This window comes from Podarcis pityusensis (assembly GCF_964106645.2).
Source record: "Podarcis pityusensis genome assembly, chromosome: 8".
NCBI lineage: Eukaryota > Metazoa > Chordata > Lepidosauria > Squamata > Lacertidae > Podarcis > Podarcis pityusensis.
Genome location: NC_138033.1, coordinates 79408693 through 79431963, shown reverse-complemented (window position 1 = coordinate 79431963; position 23271 = coordinate 79408693). Strand labels below are relative to the sequence as shown.

General features: G+C 48.7%; 1 protein-coding gene across 6 annotated transcripts; it reads right to left on the bottom strand.

The window, feature by feature from the left end:
• Positions 1-581: 581 nt before the first annotated feature.
• On the bottom strand, positions 582-22772 carry TMEM269 (transmembrane protein 269). 6 transcript variants are annotated; one of them, XM_081018011.1, is made up of 9 exons: positions 22542-22771; positions 17058-17118; positions 10915-10979; positions 9836-10036; positions 8452-8599; positions 7385-7482; positions 4662-4805; positions 2430-2630; positions 582-1610 (listed from the first exon to the last, which is right to left on the bottom strand). In XM_081018011.1, the coding sequence occupies exons 5-9, from the start codon at positions 8499-8501 to the stop codon at positions 1501-1503; spliced, it is 603 nt and encodes a 200-aa protein (XP_080874137.1). In that variant the 5' UTR covers positions 8502-8599; positions 9836-10036; positions 10915-10979; positions 17058-17118; positions 22542-22771; the 3' UTR covers positions 582-1500. The 6 variants fall into 6 exon arrangements, with proteins under 6 accessions (XP_080874137.1, XP_080874136.1, XP_080874134.1 ...); XM_081018010.1 differs by lacking the exon at positions 9836-10036; XM_081018008.1 differs by lacking the exons at positions 9836-10036; positions 10915-10979 and having other exon boundaries at positions 22542-22772.
• Between the last annotated feature and the right edge of the window lie 499 nt (positions 22773-23271).

The window sequence follows — 23271 nt, the reverse complement described above, 5'->3', positions numbered from 1 at the left end:
CCAACAAACTCCTCCCTTCGCCCCTCCTAGTGCTGGTTTTATAATCCTTCTGACTCCACCCCCTGGGTTCTGATTGGGTAACTTGTTTAACTATTTCACCTCCAGCACTCTCATGTCAACATCACACACGCATTCTGGCTTTCCCTTTTTATCCGTCTATTCAGACCAGCTCCAGAGACAGATTGTTAAATCCATACGAGATCTCTTGGTACCAAGGGCCTTCTTGGTAGTGGCACCCACCTTGTAAAACACTCTCCCATCAGATGTCAAGAAAATAAACAACTATCTGGCTTTTAGAAGACATCTGAAAGCAGCCCTGTTTAGGTAAAGTTTTTAACGTTGATCTTTTATCGTCTTTTTAATATTCTGTTGGGAGCCACCCGGAATAGTAATAATTATCATCATCACTGGTTCCAGAAACGAGCCGGTTTCATTTTTTCCACTTGATGTAGCTGGTGCCTCTTCTCTGGGAGACTACTCCATATGGGGGTCTCTCCCCACCCCAAACCTTCCATTCCTCTTGCAGCTCTATCCCCTCCAAAAAGAAACCCCTTTTCACACAATGCCAGACAGCAAAAACAGTGTTTTTCAAAGTTTATTTTTTAAAAAAATGCCAAAACAAAAGAACTCATCTCAAATGTATATTTCCAGTAACACAAATCATCTCCCTTTCCATTATTATCCCCTGGGGGATGGGGGCAGGAAATAAGTTTTCCAAATATTTCAGTAATATGATCAATAAAACAAAAACATTGACAGTGCTCTCTGGCAGAAGTATTTGATACACCCAATTTAGAACGGCAAATCTAGGATCCATACAGGTAATTTGATGGGTTCAATTTATTTTTGACCACCAAGCCTTTCAGGAGGTAATCACCACCCCTTCCCCCATGGGCCAGCTTTCACCCCACAAGCAGTGATCTTGCAGTGTTTCATCAGCCCTCTCAACTTCTAAGGTTTCAAATCCAGCTAATTCGTACGTTGAAAATCCAGATGTTCTCTTTAAAGAAGACTTTGTGGCGAGGCTGCAGGGACCTATTCTTGGATTAGTCGAAAAAGTTAGCTGGTGACGAGATTTGGAGGCCAAGTTCTTTAAAAACCACCAGCAAGTAAAATTGTGGACTAAAAAAATAGAAATCTAAAAAAGCTGAACTCATTGTAAATCTTTTTCTCTTTCTATATACATATGTAAAGAATCTGTATATTTGTATGTACACCAAAAGTGGGGCTTGGGAGTGTTAGCCATATCACCCACTGTGCTCCCTAGACGCCCAGCCTTTGCAGGGCAGAAATCCCCCCCTACGGCAGAGACCTCGCAGTTGTTCTGTTCCTAGTCAGGACAGTGGAAATGTTTCTAGGATGGTTTTAAGCGATGCGTGGATGTTAACGCTGGGTAGGCCGGTCTTTAGGGTCCTGGAGGGGGTGGCCCCACTGGGCATGTGCCCCACAGCGAGGTGCAAAAGCCGCTGTCCATCCACGCATGACACCATGCAAGCAAGGTTAGACTCTGTGGCTCCACAGAGCAGTTGGGAAGAAGATATACGACGAGGACCAAAGCAGGTAGTAGAGCGAGGCGAAGTAGGTGGCAGAGAACATCACCATCAAGATCCCTGCAATGCCAGAGAGAGAGAAATTTCAGAATTGTAAAGTTGGAAGGGACTTCCAGGGCTCATCCAGACCAACCCCAAGCAACGAAAGAATATTCAGCATGCAATTCTGTTTCCACAAAAATGAAAAGTGCATGTCTGGTTTTTAAATTTCATTTATTCTGATATAGTTTCTTTAGACTATTTGCCACCGACGGTTCCCCACCAAGACTTTCGACAATAAGCATGTAGATTGAAGCCTATCAACATGATTTAAAATAACCAAAGAAACACCAATTTGTCCACGATTGTTGGACAAAGGCTTTCCAGGCTACCAGCATGCAAGTTAATCTAGAAGCAGGGAAAAATCATTTCTACAGTCAAACCTCGGTTCCTGAACGGCTCCGTTTTGAAACGTTTCATCTCGAAAACTCGAAAGTAAATGATCCGGTTTTTGAACGTTTTTCGGAAGCCGAACGTCTGACGCAGCTTCCGCCTGAGTGCGGGAAGCTCTTGCAACCAATCGGAAGCTACGCCTCGGTTGTCGAACATTTCGGATTTCGTTCGACAACCGAGGTTTGGCTATATAAGGATTGCAGGTTCTCCATAATTTTCAGGCTGAACTGAATCATGGAATCGCAGAATTGTGGAGTCATCTAGCCCAAACCCCTGCAATGCAGGAACCAAGGTAACATTTTGCTGTGACCTGATGACAACGTTTCCGCACGAACCCATCTTAGAAAGGTTTATTATCTTTAGACCGATGGATAGCTAGAGAGAGAGATTTCAGCATGAGGGTATCCTCCTTATTTGAGCTGAAGGGGCCCACAGCTCTGCACTCACCTCCTGCGAAGACGGCCTTCTTCCAGGGCTGAGACTCCAGCACCTTGTCGTGAGGGTAGAAGCCCTGGTCCACCATGAAGAGGATCATCACCATGGCGATGATACGCATCACCAGCAGGTTGCCGCCTGTCAGGAGGTAGGTGGCTGCCAGGACAGATGCTCCATACGGGCAGGGCAGCCCCCGGTACATGAACGGCATCCCTAAGGAGATGAGAGGAAAGGGAGGTGGTGAGTTGACTCGGAGCAAACTGTTCCTGTGGATGCGCAGAAGCAAAAACACAAACTGGACATGAGCCAACAGTGTGACGCGGCAGCTAAAAAAGCCAATGCAATTCTGGGCTGCATCAATAGGAGTATAGCATCTAAATCAAGGGAAGTAATAGTGCCACTGTATTCTACTCTGGTCAGACCTCACCTGGAGTACTGTGTCCAGTTCTGGGCACCACAGTTCAAGAAGGACACTGACAAACTGGAACGTGTCCAGAGGAGGGCAACCAAAATGGTCAAAGGCCTGGAAACGATGCCTTATGAGAAACGGCTAAGGGAGCTGGGCATGTTTAGCCTGGAGAAGAGGAGGTTAAGGGGTGATATGATAGCCATGTTCAAATATATAAAAGGATGTCACATAGAGGAGGGAGAAAGGTTGTTTTCTGCTGCTCCAGAGAAGCGGACACGGAGCAATGGATCCAAACTACAAGAAAGAAGATTCCACCTAAACATTAGGAAGAACTTCCTGACAGTAAGAGCTGTTCGACAGTGGAATTTGCTGCCAAGGAGTGTGGTGGAGTCTCCTTCTTTGGAGGTCTTTAAGCAGAGGCTTGACAACCATATGTCAGGAGTGCTCTGATGGTGTTTCCTGCTTGGCAGGGGGTTGGACTCGATGGCCCTTGTGGTCTCTTCTAACTTTATGATTCTATGATTCTATGAAAAACATGAAAAACTAATGTGCAGAGGACAAAAATCAAGATTGGTTACAATACCAGCAATTGAACGACATATTTGAGATTAAAATAACATTGGTTTTGCGACAGAAAAATCAGAATTAGAGAAAGGTCTATTAAAAAATAAAGACAAATTACTTTCCAGAATGTACAGGCTATTATTGTTAGACTGGGAAATAAAAGAAGATGAAGTAAAATTGGTTACGGTGCAGTAGGCAAAGGACTTTGGATGTAACTAGTGCCGGATTTACATGAAAGCTAAACAAATTATAGCTTAGGGCCCCACTCTCTAAAGAAAAAAAAAAATGGATGTACATTTCCAAAATATAAGATAAAAAACAAATAAAATGGCTTTAGATACAGTGGTACCTTGGAATGCGAACAGGATCTGTTCCGGAGCCCCATTTGCATCCTGAAGCGAACGTAACAAGCGATGGCGTGTCTGCGCATGCGCGGGTCGCGTTTTGCCGCTTCCGTGAATGCGCGTGACGTCATTTTGAGCGTCTGCGCATGTGCAAGCAGCAAAACCCGGAAGTAACGTGCTCCGTTACTTCCGGGTTGCTGCGGAGCGCAACTTGAACGCGCTCAACCCGAAGCACATTCAACCCAAGGTATAACTATACTTATTAGGTCCATAAATTACCATATAGCATATATTCAACATAAAAACAGTGAAAATTTGTTGTTGACAATGGACAGCTGGACATATAAAGAGCCCCATTCCCTCAGTAGCTTAGGGCCTCATCAGACCTAAATCTGGCCCTGGATAGAACATACAGATGACAAGGGGAAAATTTATGGAGAAGGGAACTGAAATTTACGGCTTGTTTTACTGTAAAAGAAAATTTATGAAAATGCTTTACAGATGGTACATCACTCCTAGCAAATTGGCCAAAATGTAGAAAAACCAACTCAAATTTATGCTGGAGGTGTAGATAGTTAAGAGGGAACAATGTACCACATGTGGTGGGGTTGCAAAAAAATTAAGAGCTTTTGGGAACTTATATATAATGAATTGAAAAAACTGTTTCAAACAAAGTTTATCAAAAAAGCCTGAAGTCTTCCTCTTAGGTATTATGGCACCAGACATTCCTAGAGAGAAAAGGATTTATTTATTTTTTTGTACGCAACAACAGCAGCGAGGATGCTGATTGTCAAGGGGTGAAAAGGAGATAAAATCCCATCGAAAGAGGAGTGGCAAGTTAAACTGCTTGAATATATGGAACTAGCGAATATGACCCCTGCAGCCAAACTTAACGTGGCCATGTTATTGCCGCGGCTGTGGACTCACCGCTAGAGAAGAAACACAGGCGCGTGAACACAGCCAAGACGTACACAATCACCAAAAGCCCGTCGAGGATCCCGTGGGCTTGCAAGAGAAGGGCGGTGGCCAGCCCAAATGAAGTGAAATCAGCAAAATCGTCCAGCTTGGCACCTACGGAATGTCAAAGATGGGTGCCAGTTAGCCCTGGGCAGGAGACAAGATGAGCACCCCGTAGAGGCCAAAATACGTAGTGACGTTTCTCCAGTATGGCCCCCTGGAGGGCATCAAACTCGAAGGTTTAATTTATTACGAGTGTTAAGTCATGGGTGAACATATCAGGCAACACAGCGATTCTTCAAACAGCTCTTGTTTACTCACAGGCCAGAACAGAACTGAACTGAAGGGTTCAGCCAGCCTGCTTATATAGAGCTCAACTACAAAGCAACAGTAACAACTTTCTGTAACTATCCAATCACTCAACATCACTTTCCATTCCTTATTTGCATATGCGGACCTGAGTGAAAACTATCTACAGTATCCCCCTGCTGGCCCAGGGTGAGAACTTCCGTACATAACAACGAGAGCCGGTGTGACGTGGTGGTTAGGCTGCTGGATTAGGACCTGGGTGGACCAGGGTTCAAAATCCCCCATGCAGCCATAAAGGTCACTGAGGGGCCAGTTCCTGTGCCTCAGACTAACCCACGTCGCAAGGTTGTTGGGAGGATAAAATGGGGAGAGCTGTGTGCGCCATCTTGGGCTCACTGGAGGAGAAGCTGGGATGTAAATGTAATGAATAACAATACATAAATATTGGTGGCCCCACCACCTTCCAAAAAAAGTCCCAGAAAGGGGTACCAGAATAATTAAAAAATACAGTTATATATCTAGAAAATGCATAAAGACACCAGCCCAAAATAAAGAGCACAGTATCGGAAGGGGAAACTGAGTGGGCCTGAAAGCAATGGCTGTCTCCCCACTTGTGATTCCTAGCATACTGCCTTTGACAGAGGGCAGAGTATTTACCGTATTTTTCACCCTATAGGACGCACTTTTTCCCCTCCAAAAATGAAGGGGAAATGTGTGTGCGTCCTATGGGGCGAATGCAGGCTTTCGCTGAAGCCTGGAGAGCGAGAGGCGTCGGTGCGCACCGACACCTCTCGCTCTCCAGGCTCCACGAAGCTACCCGCAAGCCTTGCGCACCCGGGGGAGTTCCCCCGGGCGTGCAAGGCTTGCGGGCGGCAGCCTGCAGCGCGGAGCACGGGGCGCCCTTCGGAGGACGCCCCGTGCTTCATGCAGGTGTCGGCAAGCCTTGCGCACCGGGGGGAACTCCCCCCGGGAGCACAAGGCTTGCGGGCGGCAGCCTGCCGCGCGGAGCACGGGGCGCCCTTCGGAGGATGCCCTGTGCTTCATGCAGGTGTCCGCAGCCTGCCGCCCGGCGCGTCCTGAAGCAGAGCGCCCCTCACGCCGGGCAGACATCGGCCAGCCCCACAAGCTCGGGGGACAGCGGGGAGGCGCAGCACCGCCATCCCACTGTTCCCCGACCTGGTTGGGGGGGGGAAATAAAGGGGGAAAAAATTCCTTTATTTCCCCCCCAAAAAAGTAGGTGCGTCCTATGGGACGGAGCGTCCTATGGGACGAAAAATACGGTATTTCTTTAAGGAATTTGTGTTTTCCATTCTGTGCCTCAAAGCAGCTTACAGTAAATAATAATAATAATCCCTAAAACCCTAAAACATACAATATACAAGATTTAAAACAGAGCTTGAAACATCAGAAACGTACTTATTTCATAAAAGTTACATACCACTTGATTGTACAAACAAAGCATAATCTCAAAGCACTTTGCAAGAAGAATAAAACGATGACACGATCAGTATAAAAAAACCCAAAAACCCAACAGTGTGAATGGTTCAAAAAATAATTGCAATAACTGATAAGCTAAAAGCCAGATTCAAAGACACCCCAGCTTTCTAAATGTCTAGGTAAAAGGTAAAGGTAAAGGGACCCCTGACCATTAGGTCCAGTCATGGCCGACTCTGGGGTTGTGGCGCTCATCTCGCTTTATTGGCCGAGGGAGGCGGCGTACAGCTTCCGGGTCATATGGCCAGCATGACTAAGCCGCTTCTGGCGAACCAGAGAAGCACACGGAAACGCTGTTTACCTTCCCACCAGAGCGGTACCTATTTATCTACTTGCACTTTGAACTGCTGGGTAGGCAGGAGCAGGGACCGAGCAACGGGAGCTCATCCCGTCACGGGGATTCAAAACGTTGACCTTCTGATCGGCAAGTCCTAGACTCTGTGGTTTAACCCACAGCGCCACCCGTGTCCCTAAATGTCTGGGTATGCTTGGCTAAACATAAATGTTTTAAGCCTGCCTGAGGTCAAGAGGCAGGGAGTTCCAAAGTAGAAGATGGATATCTTACGGAACGAGTGATGTGTGGCACCTGTAACAGTCCCAGTGGAGACATTCAAAAGCTTTCTGCAATGAGGCTTGTTTTGACCTGGCACCCGAAACTTAGCAGGGAGAGTGCCTGTCTGATTTATCGCTGGTGGAGAGCAGCCATTGCTAGTTTTTTCCTCCTTGGAAATTTTTTTCTATAATCCTCTTTTTGGCACATCCTGTGCGAGCAAATGCCATCCTGCCTAACTATCTGATCAGATGAGATCTTCCGGATGAGCGCTTGTCAGCTTGCTAAGCAACGCAGGTCCAAGGCCGGAGCGTGGAGACTTTCGCAAGGAGGTACTTACCCAGCGCGGAACAAGCGTTCAGCTGCCTGGCAACGGCGCCGTCCGCAAGGTCAAGCAAAAATCCGATCAGGACCAGCCAGCATGCATAATTATATTGCCTGGTGGGGGAAGAGATGGGAGAGTCCTGTTACGCATTGCCACGGCTGCCCTGCTGAGCAGCCTCAATGTTCCCAAAGCCGCCAAGCGAGCGAAGGCGCGGTCAAGCGCATGAGGAGGGGATCAGGGCCTATCAAACTGTCTTCGACCATGGCCCTACCTCCTGCGCCGTGACGCATGACCCTGTGTGGATGAAGGCAGACCCTCAAATGTCCCTATTTTCCAAGGGACAGTCCCGGATTGACAGAAACCATCCTGGTTTCTGATTTGATCCTGGAATGTCCCGCTTTTGCCTATTTAAATCGGGAAAATGTTGGAGGGTATGGAGTTATGCCCCTCCCCCCCCGGCCCCTGAGCCAAGGAGATAACTAACTATAAAACCTTTAGAAGATATCTGAAGCCAGCCCTGTATAGGGAAGTTTTTAAATGTTCAATGCCTTGGGCTCTTGGATAGGAAAAGGAGCAGGTTTTTTTTTTTACAACAGAAGCCTCCCAGAGTGGCTGGGGCAACACAGTCAGATGAGTGGGCTATTGTTGTTGTTGTAGAATAGGTAAAGGTAAAGGTACCCCTGACCGTTAGGTCCAGTCGCAGACGACTCTGGGGTTGTGGCACTCATCTCGCTTTACTGGCCGAGGGAGTCGGCGTTTGTCCGCAGACAGCTTCCGGGTCATGTGGCCAGTATGACTAAGCCGCTTCTGGCGAACCAGAGCAGCGCACGGAAACACTGTTTACCTTCCCGCCAGAGCGGTACCTATTTATCTACTTGCACTTTGAGGTGCTTTCGAACTGCTAGGTTGGCAGGAGCAGGGACCGAACAACGGGAGCTCACCCCGTCGCGGGGATTCAAACTGCCAACCTTCTGATCGGCAAGCCCTAGGCTCTGTGGTTTAACCCACAGCGCCACCCGTAGAATAGACACCCCTATTTTCACAGGAGAAATGTTAGAGGACATGCCCGGGGTCTGGCTTACCCATTCAGACTGCAAAGGACAGACGAGAGACCCATCACCAGGTTGGCCATAGAGATGGAGTTGGCAACATTCCGGCGCAGGAACTCCAGAGCCTGCGCCCGTCCGGCCTGATCGCTCAGGAACAGCTTCTTGGTGTGTTGGAATATACCTGGAAGGCGGCAGAGGAAGGAGTGAGCAAGAAAGGGGGAGATCCTGGCAGAGATGTCCCCTATGTGCTGAGCATACATCCCCAAAGAGGGGCAGGCATTAAAATCAGGTGCATTAAAGTTCCATCCCATCTGCCCTCCGCCAATCCCTTAAGGGGAATGTTGGGAAGTGGCCAATGGGAGCTGAGTGGAGGGGTGACCGGGCAGATCACCACTCCAGAATTTATGCTTTTTGGGAAGAGAGGGCCAGACCTACTTGTGTGAGTGCCTGGAGGTGACTGGAGGATGGATGGCGGCTAACAGATTGAGGTTGAAATCTGACAAGACAGAAGTACTGTTTTGGGGGGACAGGGGGTGGGCGGGGGTGGAGAACTCCCTGGTCCTGAATAGGGTAGCTGTGCCCCTGAAGGACCAGGTGCGCAGTCTGGGAGTCATTCTGGACTCACAGCTGTCCATGGAGGCACAGGTTAATTCTGTGTCCAGGGCAGCTGTCTACCAACTCCACCTGGTACGCAGGCTGAGACCCTACCTGCCCACGGACTGTCTCGCCAGAGTGGTGCATGCTCTGGTTATCTCCCGCTTGAACTACTGCAATGCACTCTATGCGGGGCTACCTTTGAAAGTGACTTGGAAACTACAACTAATCCAGAATGCAGCAGCTAGACTGGTGGCTGGGAGTGGCCACCAAGACCACATAAACCCACACTGGCTCTCAGTACGTTTCCAGGCATAATTCAAAGTGTTGGTTCTGACCTTTAAAGCAAGCCCTAAACGGCCTCGGTCCAGTATACCTGAAGGAGCGTCTCCACCCCCATCGTTCTGCCCGGACACTGAGGTCCAGCTCCAAGGGCCTTCTGGCGGTTCCCTCCCTGTGAGAAGTGAGGTTACAGGGAACCAGGCAGAGGGCCTTCTCCGCATAGCTGTCAACTTTTCCCTTTTCTTGCGAGGAATCCTATTTGGAATAAGGGAATTTCCCTTAAAAAAAGGAACAAGTTTGACAGCTATGCTTCTCGGTGGTGGCTCCCGCCCTGTGGAACGCCCTCCCGTCAGATGTCAGGGAAATAAACAACTACCTGACATTTTAAAAGACATCTGAAGGCAGTCCTGTACTGGGAGGTTTTTAATGTTTGATGTTTTATTCTGTTTATTCTGGGGAAACCCAGCCGAATGGACAGGTTATAAATATATCATCATCACCCTACAATTTGCAAAATTGTAAGAGAGAGATCGAGATCTACCTGGACTTTAAAGTAAACGCTTTGTTCTCAGTTTGAAAGGGAGATTTTCCGTAAGCCCCAAAAGGCAGCAGAAGGAGGAAAAGTCAACGGGTGTTTGGCTCCTGCCACTGGGCAGCCTCCAAAACACTGGCCATTTGGAGGGTGGCGGATGATCCCAGCAGCACCCCCTGGTGTTGGCTCCCATTAGTGCAGGAGAAGAGTCTGCTGGATCAGGACAGAGGGTAAGTAAAATCCGAGCCCCAGAGCCCTCTCCCCACTTGCAGTTTGTCTAATATTTTTAAAGCCCTCTATGTTGGGGCAATCGTTGGCTCACGTGGGAAGGAGTTCCGTAGATTAACATGCACTGTTAAGGCATGCTCAACCTCCCTCCATGCTTGCATCACCTCCATGCCACCCCTGTGAGATTGGGCACGCATTAAGTTGTGTTTTCCCCTCCATGCTTTTGGGGTGGGGGAACCCATAAGTACAGCCTGCCAAGAACTTTGTACAGCTTTAGGGTATACCTCCCCTCCCTAACTGCTGGGCCAGGTGAGTCTTCAGCCTTAACCCTGGTTAGCAAACATCGTGCCAGTGAATCTTGCTTCCTGGGTGCATCTACTGCCTCCCAACCCAACCCAGGGAAGCCTTTAAAAGCCCGCAGTGGCAAGGTGCTTTGCAGAACTGCAAAACCATGCAGGCAAAATCTGGAAGTGGGATCCCCGCACCCCAAAATGGTACCAAGCTGGATTTATACCAAACACAGTAAGAGGCATTTTAGGTTTTGCAGAAGATGAGGTATCAGCACAGAAGGAAGCGAACAGCAGCCCACATGCAAAGCTATAGCTCAGCCCATCCCGTTAGCTTTTGCCTCCCAGCGCTGTGACGATCCCAGAAGCATCTTGTTCTTAGTGATGCTTCTCTTCTCGTTCTCCCCCCACCCAATTTTAAACATAAAGACCAGCCCCGCTCACAATTCATAAAAAACAACAACAGCAAACTGACAGCCCTACTCGCTAACACTAAAAATAGATTATAGTTTATCATAACCCCAAGGGGGAAAGGTCTACTCTTGAGAAAGTGTGAGAAGGGACATGTCCTACTAGCATGTTTTGCACCCTGCCCTTGTCGCGTTTCCAAATCCCGGAAAGTTTGCGAGATTCTTCATCTGAAAGAAAACAGCAGATCAGAGCAACCCCGAAAAAAATAAATTTTAAAAAAATCACCCAGGAATGTGAAACCTGGGTACACACACACACACACACACACACACACACACAGGCACACACACAACTGCTTGAGCCCATCCCTCTGCCACTGCTGGGCACCCACCAAACCGCCATGATCAAAAAGCACCCGTCAGAATCATGGAATAGTAGAGTTGGAAGGAAAAACAGTGGGCATCTAGTCCAACCCCTGAAAAGATGCCCCTCTCCGAACTCTAGGTAAAAGTAAAGGGACCCCTGACCATTAGGTCCAGTCATGGCCGACTCTGGAGTTGCGGCGCTCATCTCGCTTTATTGGCCGAGGGAGCCGGTGTACAGCTTCCGGGTCATGTGGCCAGTGTGACTAAGCCGCTTCTGGCGAACCAGAGCAACGCACGGAAACGCCGTTTACCTTCCCGCCAGAGCGGTACCTATTGATCTACTTGCACTTTGATGTGCTTTCGAACTGCTAGGTTGGCAGGAGCAGGGACTGAGCAACGGGAGCTCACCCCGTCGCGGGGATTCAAACCGCCGACCTTCTGATCGGCAAGTCCTAGGCTCTGTGGTTTAACCCACAGCGCCACCCGCGTCCCAACTCCAAACTCTACCCAATGCAAAAAACCCAGAAATGCATTTTGCTCATTCAAGAGTTGAACCGATTGTTGGGGCAGCAATTGTGTGTGTGCTTAAGTTAACAACCACCTCATTCTTCTAACCTTCCTTTCTTTCAAAACCAACAGTTCACATTCTTGAATAACAGTGATTGATTGGTATAGAGCCTGCCATCCAAAATGAGGGTGGTTTTTTAGTGACGGACTTTAGATCAAGCATACCCTTCCTCACTTGAGAGCACTACCCAGCAGTAACTAGATTGGTGCTCCCACCAAAGGGACTGATTTCTATACAGTGGTACTTTGGTTCTCAAATGCCTTGGTTCCCAAATGCCGAAAACCCGGAAGTGTTCCGGTTTCCGAATGTTTTTCGGAAGCTGAACGTCCGATGCGGTTGTTGGCTATTGTTTCTGGGGCGCCTGCACTAATCAGAAGCCATGCCTTGGTTTTCAAATATTTCAGAAGTCAAACTGACTTCCGGAACAGATTAAGTTTGGCGCTTTTGTTTTTGCTATTTATTTTGCGTTTTTGAGGCTTTTTCGGTGCATTTATTTTTGTGACTGTGTGGGACCCAGTTCAGCTATGATTGATTGATTGATTGATTGATTGATTGTGTGACTGCAGAAATGGATAAAAGCCCTCCATCCAAATAATGACTATCATCAGTGCAGGTAAGAAAAAAATTAATTTTAAATTTTATCATCTACAATACTTATTTATTTTATAGTACAGTATATTGATTATTGCTTTCATTTTATGGATCCATAGTCTCGTTGGATAGTAAAATTCATGTTAAATGGCTGTTTTAGGGGTTGTTTTTAAAAGTATGGAACGGATTAATCCATTTTGTATTACTTTCTATGGGAAAGCGTGCCTTGGTTTTGGAACGCTTTGGTTTTGGAACGGACCTCCGGAACGGATTAAGTTTGAGAACCAAGGTACCACTGTATTTACATCAGACAGCTGAAAACATTTTCAAGCACACTTTCTTCGCTTCGGAACTTGCAAGTACTTGCATTGTGAACTTGGAGAGAATTACTGAGTCAACTGCTCCAGCCAGGGATGGATAACAGCGACTGTTTTCGCACCATCACTGGGAGAGAGTCGGTGTCCCCAAATATCTGTGCCTTGCCCCCAAACAACAAGGCAGGCCACAGGTATTTTACCCGAAACCAGAGGACTTTGTGCCTCTGCAGTTAAGAGATGTCAGTTCCACGCAGAGATTTATCAGCTGCAGATAAAACTCAAGAGTTGGCAGCTTGAAGACATACCCGTGGCTCCCATTTGCAATGTCCCCAGCCCCAGTTTCACTGGATAACAATGCAACAGGCAATTAATAAACCCTGTTTGTTTCATACCCGTAATTCTGGATTCCCCCCATCTCTCCACAGACTTAATGCTGGCTGAACGTTTTTGGCAAAAGGAGCAGGAAGCTGCTCTTGAATTTGGATGGAAAGTGGACCAGTGAGGGCCTTGGGGGGGGGGGACTTCACTGCTTCTGGGTAAAGGTAAAGGGACCCCTGACCATTAGGTCCAGTCGTGGCCGACTCTGGGGTTGCGGCGCTCATCTCGCTTTACTGGCTGAGGGAGCCGGCGTACAGCTTCCGGGTCATGTGGCCAGCATGACTAAGCCGCTTCTGGCGAAATAGAGCAGCGCACGGAAACGCCGTTTACCTTCCCGCAGGAGCGGTACCTATTTATCTACTTGCACTTTGACGTGCTGGGACTTGGCTGCAAATATGGGGCAGTCCTTGTAGGCAGTTCATGGGTGGCAGCGGATTCAGAAGATGGCAGATACCAAAGGAGAGGGTGCCGGGAAGGACATCAGTGTTACAACATACCCGCTTCTCATAATGCTCATCCCATAATAGTTTGCAAGGGCTAGCCTGGTCTCTGTTGCATTTACAACCAGCTGGCTTTCCCAGATATCGACTGGCAGAGCTTCAAGATCTTGAGCAGGCATTGGTGCACTACAACTCCCATCATCCCTGACAACTGGCCAGGCAGATGGGATTTGTAGTCCAGCAACACCTGGGCTTTATGTAGAGGGTGTTACTGTGCAGTGCTCCGTAAGAGTCCACACATTTTGAGGCAGGCAGGGGGACATTCCCAGACCTCCCTGAAGATGCTGCTGAGGATTGCACCGGAGACATTCTGCATTCCAAGCAGGTGATCTGCCACTGGGCTACAGCCCTTTCCTTTCCCTCTGTTTGGGACTGAGGCCCTGGCTCAGCGGTAGAGCATCTGCTTGGCATGCAGAAGCTCCCAGCTTCCGTTCCCCAGCAGCATCTCCAACCTGAAACTGCTGGAGAGCCTCTTGCCAGTCAGTGTGTAGAAAATACTAGCCTAGATGGGCCAAGGCTCTTTGTCTAAGGCAGCATCATGCCACATGTGAGTCGGACTCGGCCACTGGATGATCTGAAGGCCGATCTTGAGATACGCAAGGCAAGGCAAGTGGGGAAATCCTTTGGCATTGCCCAGATGAACAGAAGGACCTTTGTGTAGTTCATGGTCCCAATTTGGGTTGTCAGCAGCATCCCAAACCTGAGACCTAGGGACATCCCCTGGTGATATCACAGGAGAGGGGCATCCCCTGGAGACGGAGGTTAACTGGGACAGAGGAGGGCAGTGATGTCACAGGGGCAGGCCCGAGAGACGGAGGTTAATTGGGAGACGACATGGGCAGATACAGATACACACACACACACACACACACACACACACACACACACACACAGCTGCCCAAATATCTATGCTATAATTTGTAGCCAGCTCCTGCTGGGCTGAAGCTTGCAGGCTACATAAACAGACTTCTTAATATAATATAAAAGCCTCTCTCACCCACCTGGAGATTTCAAGCCCTGCACTTGCCGCCTGGCGGAGGCTAGGCATCCCTGGAGGCTTCAGGTCAGACGTGGAGGTCTGGCAACGCTTAGTATCCATCCCTGTTTCCTCGCCATAAGATCCCTCCCCAAATTCCGTTGCCTTCCCACCTCCCAAACAGACACAGCATCCTGCCTTCCCTTAAGCCTTGCAGTCCAGTCTTCCCCAATGTCCTCCAACTGTTTTGGACCACAGTTCAAATGCCCCCTTCCCCAAATGTTTCACCATTCTGCTTATTTATAACTGCACTGGAGCAAACTGAAAAAAGCAAAAATCCACCCACATGCTATTATTATTATTATTCACACAACCTCAGGCAAACCGGATCACATCAGGCATGAATTCTGAAGGAGCTCTAGGATTTTTCTGAGCAACAAATATATAAGCGTAGCCAGTTTTCCTCGGCAAACTGGATCCCAACTCCTGCCGTTTGAGGCAGGTTTCTGTACTTATACTATGCACAGGGGGCTGATGGCCGTTGAAGTAATGAAAGAGTCGTAGAAAATAATCATAATTAAGTCAGTTCCGATTTGTCGAAGCTCAGAAGAACCGGTTGTGCCTGGGATCAGAGAGCTCCGTGGAAAACCTCCAAGGACAGAGCGGAAGGGAGAGGAACCAGAGAGGAATGGTGGTTTCACAGATATCTGCAACCACTTGACCCTTCTGCCTTCTTGGGAATGTGGGAGACACCCAAAACGAATTGGCTGTAAATGGTATTCACAACAAACTGATGGCACCGGCCTTTGATACTGGCATCTAAAGGGTGCTGATTTTTTTGAGGACATATGGTGGATCCTCAGCCTGGGAGTCATAGATATATTTAATGGGCCCAAGTCAGCTGTGTCTGTTAAATTCAATGGGTCTGCTCAGAGTAGGGCTAGCATTGGATACAACCTAATATCCCGGAGATTTCGCTTTCTCTCTCTTTTTTTAGTTTTTTATTTATACTTTTCAAATTTATACATTTCATTAGTTTTTCAATCAATTTAACATTTCAAAATTTGACTTCCTTCCCCCTCTTTCTGCAATTCCTTTAATTTATATTTTAATACCTTCTGCATATCCAAGTAGTAGTAGTAGTAGTAATAATAATAATAATAATAATAATAATAATTTATTATTTATACCTCGCCCATCTGGCTGGGTTTCCCCAACCACTCTGGGTGGCTTCCAACAGAATATTAAAATACAATAATCTATTAAACATTAAAAGCTTCCCTAAACAGAACTGCCTTTAGTTCATTTAACTTGCTCATTTAATTATATACTGTAAATAAATACTCTTATAAAACTGCAGGTCATTACAATAATCCTGCTAATGTTTTTATCTGTTTACAATTTATCTGTAAATATTCAATAAACCATTTCTATTCTTTTATAAAAAGTCTGCTATCTTGATTTCTTATTCTTCTGGTAAGTTTGCCATTTCTGCATATTCCATAAGTTTTTGTATCCATTCTTCCTTTACTGGGACTTCTGCTTCTTTCCACTTTGGGGCAAGTAGCATTCTTGCTGCTGTAGTAGTATACATAAATAAATTTCTATATAATTTAGGTAGTTCTGTCCCTATAATTCCCAAAAGAAAAGCTTCTGGTATCATCTAGCCCAGAGTTTTCCAAACTGTGTGTTGTGACACATTAGTTAAAAGGTAAAGGACCCCTGGACGGTTAAGCCCAGTCAAAGGCAACTATGGGGTTTCAGCGCTCATCTTGCTTTCAGGCCAAGGGAGCCGGCGTTTGTGCACAGACAGCTTTCTGAGTCATGTGGCCAGCAGGACTAAGCCACTTCTGGCAAACCAGAGCAGTGCACAGAAACACCGTTAACCTTCCCGCCGGAGCGGTACCTATTTATCTACTTGCACTTTGACGTGCTTTCGAACTGCTAGGTTGGCAGGAGCAGGGAACGAGCAACGGGAGCTCACCCCGTCGCGGGGATTCGAACCGCCGACCTTCTGATTGGCAAGCCCTAGGCTCTGTGGTTTAACCCACAGTGCCACCCGCATCCCTGCAAAACTGAATTACTGTGTCGCAAAATGATGCCTGTCTAAAAGGTGTGTCACCAACATGAAAAGTTTGGAGAGCTCTGATCTAGGTCAACCCCCTGCTATGCAGGATCCATTTACAGGGATTGAGCCTGCAACCTTGCTGTTCTCAGCACCATGCTCTAACCAACTGAGCTATCAAGATGCAATCCGAACACTGAAATCAGCTGAGCACAGTTTGCAGGCTGTCTCCTAACACAGTGCGTGTGTTTCATGTGTCAGAGGCCAGGGTAAAGAGGTGCAGTCTTCAGCATAAGACGCAGTGCAACAAAGGTGTCAGAAGCGCCTCCCTGGGGAAGCATTCCTCAGCACAGGGGCTGCCAGAACAATTCAAATCAAGTCACAAGACTACGTTTTTTGAAATAACATTGGGAAATTTCCTTCCTCTCTGGTTCCCAAGCAGGGGGTGGGGGTGGGCAAGGTTATTCCACCCATCAAAAACCATCCACGAGTAAGAAACAGCACAGGAAGAGTGAGTGGGAAACTGAGCTATATTTGAGACTCACCAGAAGGGGGAGACAGCATCCACATCTTTGCTGGATTTCAAGAGGACCTTGCACTCTGTAACTGGAGAGAAGAGAAAGGATGTTTAGAGATTTACAGGGAGTCACTAGCCAGGTTCTCAGGCAGTGGGAACACCATACACTTAAAATAGACCTCCCAAAAAATAATATTTTTGTACGGGCTGCTGGGAATTGCAGCACTGTGAAGGGTAAACTACAGTCCGCATGATTCTTTTTGTTAAAGGTGCTGGAGATTGTAACTCTGCAAAGGAAAAACTACAGGTGCCAAGTTCCTTTTTGCAGAGGGTGCTGGGAACTGTAGTTTTGCAGGGAATAAACTACAGTTCCCAGAATTGGTTTTGTGTGTGTGTGGCTATAAACCTATGCAGCCTTAGATTTCAGATGACGAACTTCAGCCAAGCAACAAGCAGGGGGGAATAAAATATCCAGGGAAGGTTTGTGTATATTATTAAACCATGAGTGAGATTCACCACCCACAATTTGGAGAAGTTCAGAAAAAGGGCAACCCAGAATAATCACGGCTGTAACCAGGGAGGGGGAATCTAAAAAAGCTGGGCTTGAGTGTTGCAGGTCAATTATTAGTCCAGTTCTAATCTACTCTATTCTATGAATCGTAGAATTGGGAGGAAGCTTGTAGGTCATCTAGCTAAACCCTCTAGGAGAGTCCACAACTTCCCGTGGGAGTTGGTTCCCCTCTCTTCCTGCCAGAAAGTTCTTCCTGATGTTTAGTCATAATCTCCTTCCTTGATGTTCCTTTTTAACGTTGAAAAGGAACGTTTTTGATGTTCCTTTTTAACCAGGCCTTTGGTCGACCTGATCGACATGCGATACCCTTCTAAAATGTGGCTCTTTTTGGGGGTGGTTTTATTGGGTTATTGTTTTTATTTTGATTTTATATAGTGTGATCTTTTCTGTGAACCGCCCTGAGACCTCCAGGTGAAGGGTGGTATATAAATTCAACAAACAAATAAAATAATAAACAAATAAAATAATAAATAAAGAAAGAAAGAAAGAAAGAAAGAAAGAAAGAAAGAAAGGCTATTTTTCAGCTGGAACTAACAGGAACCCAATTTGCCATTCTAAGAGAACAAGGGAGGCATTCACGGAGAGTTCTGGCACCTCTTTTTCTAGAAAAATAGCCCTGTTTAAATCCATCGGTTTGGATTTATTCCTAATTGCCCGCATAATCCTGGCAGAATAGAAAATCCATTTAAAAGGCATCCGCTGGGTCTCTGTTAGTCTCTGTCTCTGCATTGCACCAGACTGGGTCAATGACACGAAAGGTTCAGTTTGCTGTTAGCTGGCTCCATTAATCACAGTGGGTTTACTCTGAGTCGGATGCAGCCCAGGGTCTTAGACCCCGTCCTCAAGAAGGCAAAAACATCTCTCAAACTCATTATCAGACTGGGGTGTGTGTGTGTGTGTGCTTGAGAGATATGTTCCTCTTGAGAGAGAACAACACACACACTTTCCCAGGACCAAAGTCTTCTCAGCTGACGCATGTGAAGTCACATGGCACTGGGACAGAGGCCATGGAGTGCAGAGAGATGGCAAGGAGCCAAGGCCATTCGGCACCCCCGCCAAATGCTTCCCGACCCAGTGACCCTCTCCCATACGCATATCGCGTTTCCGAAACCCTGGCTCAGTTCATGGGGTGTGCCTCCGTTTGGAGGTTGCAGAGTGCAAACGTCTGTCCCAGAATGGAAGATCTAAAAGGAAGCTGAGTTACACTGCACAGAGCATCCCATTCGGGGGAAGAGGCAGGTTTAAGAAATGTGGGCGGCAAAGTTCAGGCTGTTCTGAACTTCTTGTCCCAACATCCAAAGTCCTCCTGCAAGCAGCGCTGGCTTGTTTTCCGATTAGGAAAGAGGGTTGGCTTAAGCTGTTCCTCTTTACTGCCCACCCCTGGAGCGTAAGAACATAAGAAGAGCCCTTGTGGCTCATCCGATCCAGAATCCTGTTCCCACAGGGGCCAAGCAGATGCCCCCAAGGGGAGTCAGCCAGCAGGATTTGAACACAAGACCAACCCTCCCCTCCTGTGGTTTCCAGGAACTGGTATTCAGAAGCATTGCTACTTGGCAGAGTAGAGTCATCCTCTCCTCCTTGTCTAATCCTCTTTTAAAGCCATCCAAATTGCTAACCATGACTGCTTCCTGTGGCAGGGAGTTCCGTAGTTTAACTATGCACTGCCTGAAGGACTTTCTTGATTCTTCCAACCCTCAGCTTAGTCTACGAGTTCTAGTATTATGAGAGAGGGAGGACAGCTTTCTTCTATTTGCTTTCTCTATGCAATGCATAAAAGGGATGCAGGAGGCGCTGTGGTCTAAACCACTGAGCCTAGGGCTTGCCGATCAGAAGGTCGGCAGTTCGAATCCCCGCGACGGGGTGAGCTCCCATTGCTCGATCCCTGCCAACCTAGCAGTTTGAAAGCACGTCAAAGTGCAAGTAGATAAATAGGTACCACTGCAGCAGGAAGGTAAACGGCGTTTCTGTGCACTGCTCTGGTTTCGCCAGAAGCGGCTTAGTCATGTTGGCCACATGACCCGGAAAAACTGTCTGCGGACAAACGTCGGCTCCCTCGTCCAGTAAAACGAGATGAGCGCCGCAACCCCAGTGTCGTTCGCGACTGGACTTAACTGTCAGGGGTCCTTTACCTTTAATGCAATGCAGAGTTTTATAAATATCCATCATGCCACCTCTTCCTGACCTAAAAAGTCCCAAACATTGTCATTTTTCTTTGCAAGTTGTCATTCCATCCCCTCGGTCATTTTCGTAAACCTTTTCCAATGCTATAAAACGCTTTTTGAGGGGAGTTGACCAGGGAACAGTCACTCATTCTCTCTCACACACACATATAAACACACCCCAGCTAGGGAGCCCAGACCCTTTTGCAACACATAACAATGCTGCCTTCTAGCGCAGGAACATAGGATGCTGCTGTCTTGTACAGAGCCAGACCCTTGGTCAATCAAACTCAGTATTGTCTGCACCGACCTGCAACAGCTTCTCCAGGGTTTCAGGTGGCGGGTCTTTTGCAGCCCTACCTGGAGATGCCGGCGCTATTGAGCCCTAAGATTCCAGTCCTCGTGGTTCTAAGCAAAGAGCTGATTTTAAAACGCCAGAGGATGCCCTCTACTAAGTCATACCACCGGTCCAGCAGGCTCTGGGTTTTTTGTTTGGGGATGCCTGGGATCGAATCTGGGACCTTCTGCATGCCAAGCAGGGGCTCTGCCACCAGGCTACAGCTCCCTCTCCCAACAGGTCAGAAGGAAACCTTTTGCACATCCCCTTCTATGGGAAATCACTGGAGGGTGTTGGGGAAAATCGAACCTGATACAGTGGTACCTCGGGTTACAGACGCTTCAGGTTACAGACGCTTCAGGTTACAAACTCTGCTAACCCAGAAATAGTACCTTGGGTTAAGAACTTTGCTTCAGGATGAGAACAGAAATCGTGCTCCGGCAGCGGGAGGCCCCATTAGCTAAAGTGGTGCTTCAGGCTAAGAACAGTTTCAGGTTAAGAACGGACCTCCGGAACGAATTAAGTACTTAACCCGAGGTACCACTGTATTAAGGGGATGCAGGTGGCTCTGTGGGTTAAACCACAGAGCCTAGGGCTTGCCGATCAGAAGGTCGGCGGTTCGAATCCCCGCGATGGGGTGAACTCCTGTTGCTCGGTCCCTGCTCCTGCCAACTTAGCAGTTCGAAAGCACGTCAAAGTGCAAGTAGATAAATAGGTACCACTCTGGCGGGGAGGTAAACTGTGTTTCCATGCGCTGCTCTGGTTTGCCAGAAGCGGCTTAGTCATGTTGGCCACATGACCCAGAAGCTGTACGCCGGCTCCCTCGGCCAATAAAGCAAGATGAGCGCCGCAACCCCAGAGTCGGTCACGACTGGACCTAATGGTCAGGGGTCCCTTTACCTTTACCTTTACCACTATATTACTAGACTGCAACACCCAGCATTATCCTTGCTGATCATTAGCCAGCTTAGCTGCTGAGGATGATGGGAGTCGGAGTCTGGCAACAGGGCACTAGGGCATCACATCAGCCAGCAGAAGCCTGATGCCTGATGGCAGCTCACCCCACCTTTAAAGATTCTTCCAGGCTAGAAGCCATTAGAAACCCTGCCGCCACCTAAGGGTGTCGTCCTCCTCAGCACCATCACCCTATCGCCATGGCAACGGGAAAAACGCCACTAGCCACAATGGCCAGGCTCCTCCTACCTGTTTGTGGCCTCCAAATAATACCAGGTGGGAAGAGTTTTGCTCTCGCCTTCAGGTCCTGCTTTTGGGTTTCCTGGAAGATGCATTGGGGCTGGCTGCTGTGAGAGAAAGATGCTGGGCCGGGTTCTGGCCTGATCCAGCAGCCAGCTGATGTTTGTTAGTGGGCTTTTTAGAGAAAGACAGGCCTCTCTCCCAGCTCTCAATTTCATCTCAGGGTATCAAAGCACAGGAAGACCAGAGCAGCCCTATTTGATCAGCCTGCATCTTCACTGTTGTCCAATGGGAATCCCTGACGAGAAAGCAAGAGCCCACCCCCTCCAAGCACTTGACGCTGAAAGGTAGACTGCCTCTGCAGCTGGAGGCTTGCTTCAATTGGCGATCCCACCCAACCGCCCTTAACAAGAGGGGTCCTGACCTCCGCGATAGCCTAATGGAAGACCGCTGCTGAGCAGGTGCAAAGTGCCCTTTCTGATTCCCTCTTTCCTGATGGGGGGGGGCCGCATTGGCAGCAACATCCTTCTTCCCTCTCTCCCTCCTCCAGGAGATTTGGAGGAGCGTGGGGGGCCCTCTCACGGCGATGCCCAACTAAGGTGGCGCGGATATCCCGCGAATATAGCACTCCTATATACAGCCAGGTGGCTGCCGCTGCTGCTACTCTCCGGGGCGCTTCTGGAGGCAGCCTCCGTCCTTCCCTCAACGGTGCATCCAGGGGGTGTGTATCACCGTAAAGTACGCCAACAAGCAGGCCAGGACTGGAGCTACGACGCGTCTCTCCAAAAGCGCCCAGCGATGCGCCCAGGGCGCACGGAGCCACGCGTCACCGCGTTTGCCTTGCGCCCATCCCCAGGAGACGATTCCCGGCGGAAGGGCCGTAGCTCAGTGATTCAAGGGCCGTAGCTCAGTGATTCAATCCCCGGGTTCAATCCCCGCTGCCATCTCCAGACGGGAGAGACAGATTCCTGCCTGAAATCCTGGACAGCTACTGCCGGCCAGTGTAAAGTCTGTGCAGACAATATTGAGCTAGCTGGACAAGGGTCTGGCAGCTATTCTGTGTGTTCTCCTCTCGGACGCACACAGAATCCTAGTCGAGTTGGAAGGGACCCAAGGGTCATCTAGTCCAACCCCCAGCCACGCAGGAATCAAAGTGGGGCTCGAACGCACGAGCCGGAGATTAAGCGTCTCCTGCTTTACCGACTGAGCTTCTGAGTAAAGGGGTCGAAGCTCCGGCGCGCACTCACTCACCAACTCGAATCCGGTGCGACGCCGCTTTCACCTCTCCGAGAGCTGCTGATGCGGTCCAACGCTGCGGCTGCTGCTTATATGTTGCGCATCTCTCCCCTCCTTCCCCCCCCCCTTCCCCAGATCCAGAAAAATTCCACAGGAAGGGGCGTGGCTAGGGTAGGCACCCTTTCACACACGCCCCTCGTCTGTCTCCCTCGCCTCTGGACTGCACCCCGAGAGGTCCATGCCCGCGGCACCACGCGCCCCTTTCAAGCGGAGACGGAGGGAGACGCGGAGGGAGGGAGGATTAAAGAAAGACCCCTTGCCAAAGTGCTCTGATCCACTTCCTTCATTTGCATATTATGCAGATGAGTTGTTGATGCTGTTAATCACGTGGAACACGCACACCCCTTTCGTAGGCGCTGCAGCTTGGAAAGGACAAGAAGGCGAGATGCATTTGTTTGGTTTTTCCACTGGCGTGGAAGCCCCCAAAGGACTGTAAGGAACATCGAGCCGGTTCTATGATGGTCAGGAGCCGGAGGACACCGGCCCAGCCCTGCACGCCTTCCCGGGAGTAAAGCTCTCCGCACCACCCACCCCCGCCCTGTTCGCTCCTCCCGGCGTGCGTAATCTCCAGAGCGGTGCCCATCAGATGGTGGCAACTGGGAGCTATGGGAGCCGTAGTCCGCTTGGCTGACGAAGTCTGAGCTGCACGGTCGACTTATTTGCCTCTCTCCCCCGCCCCCGCCAG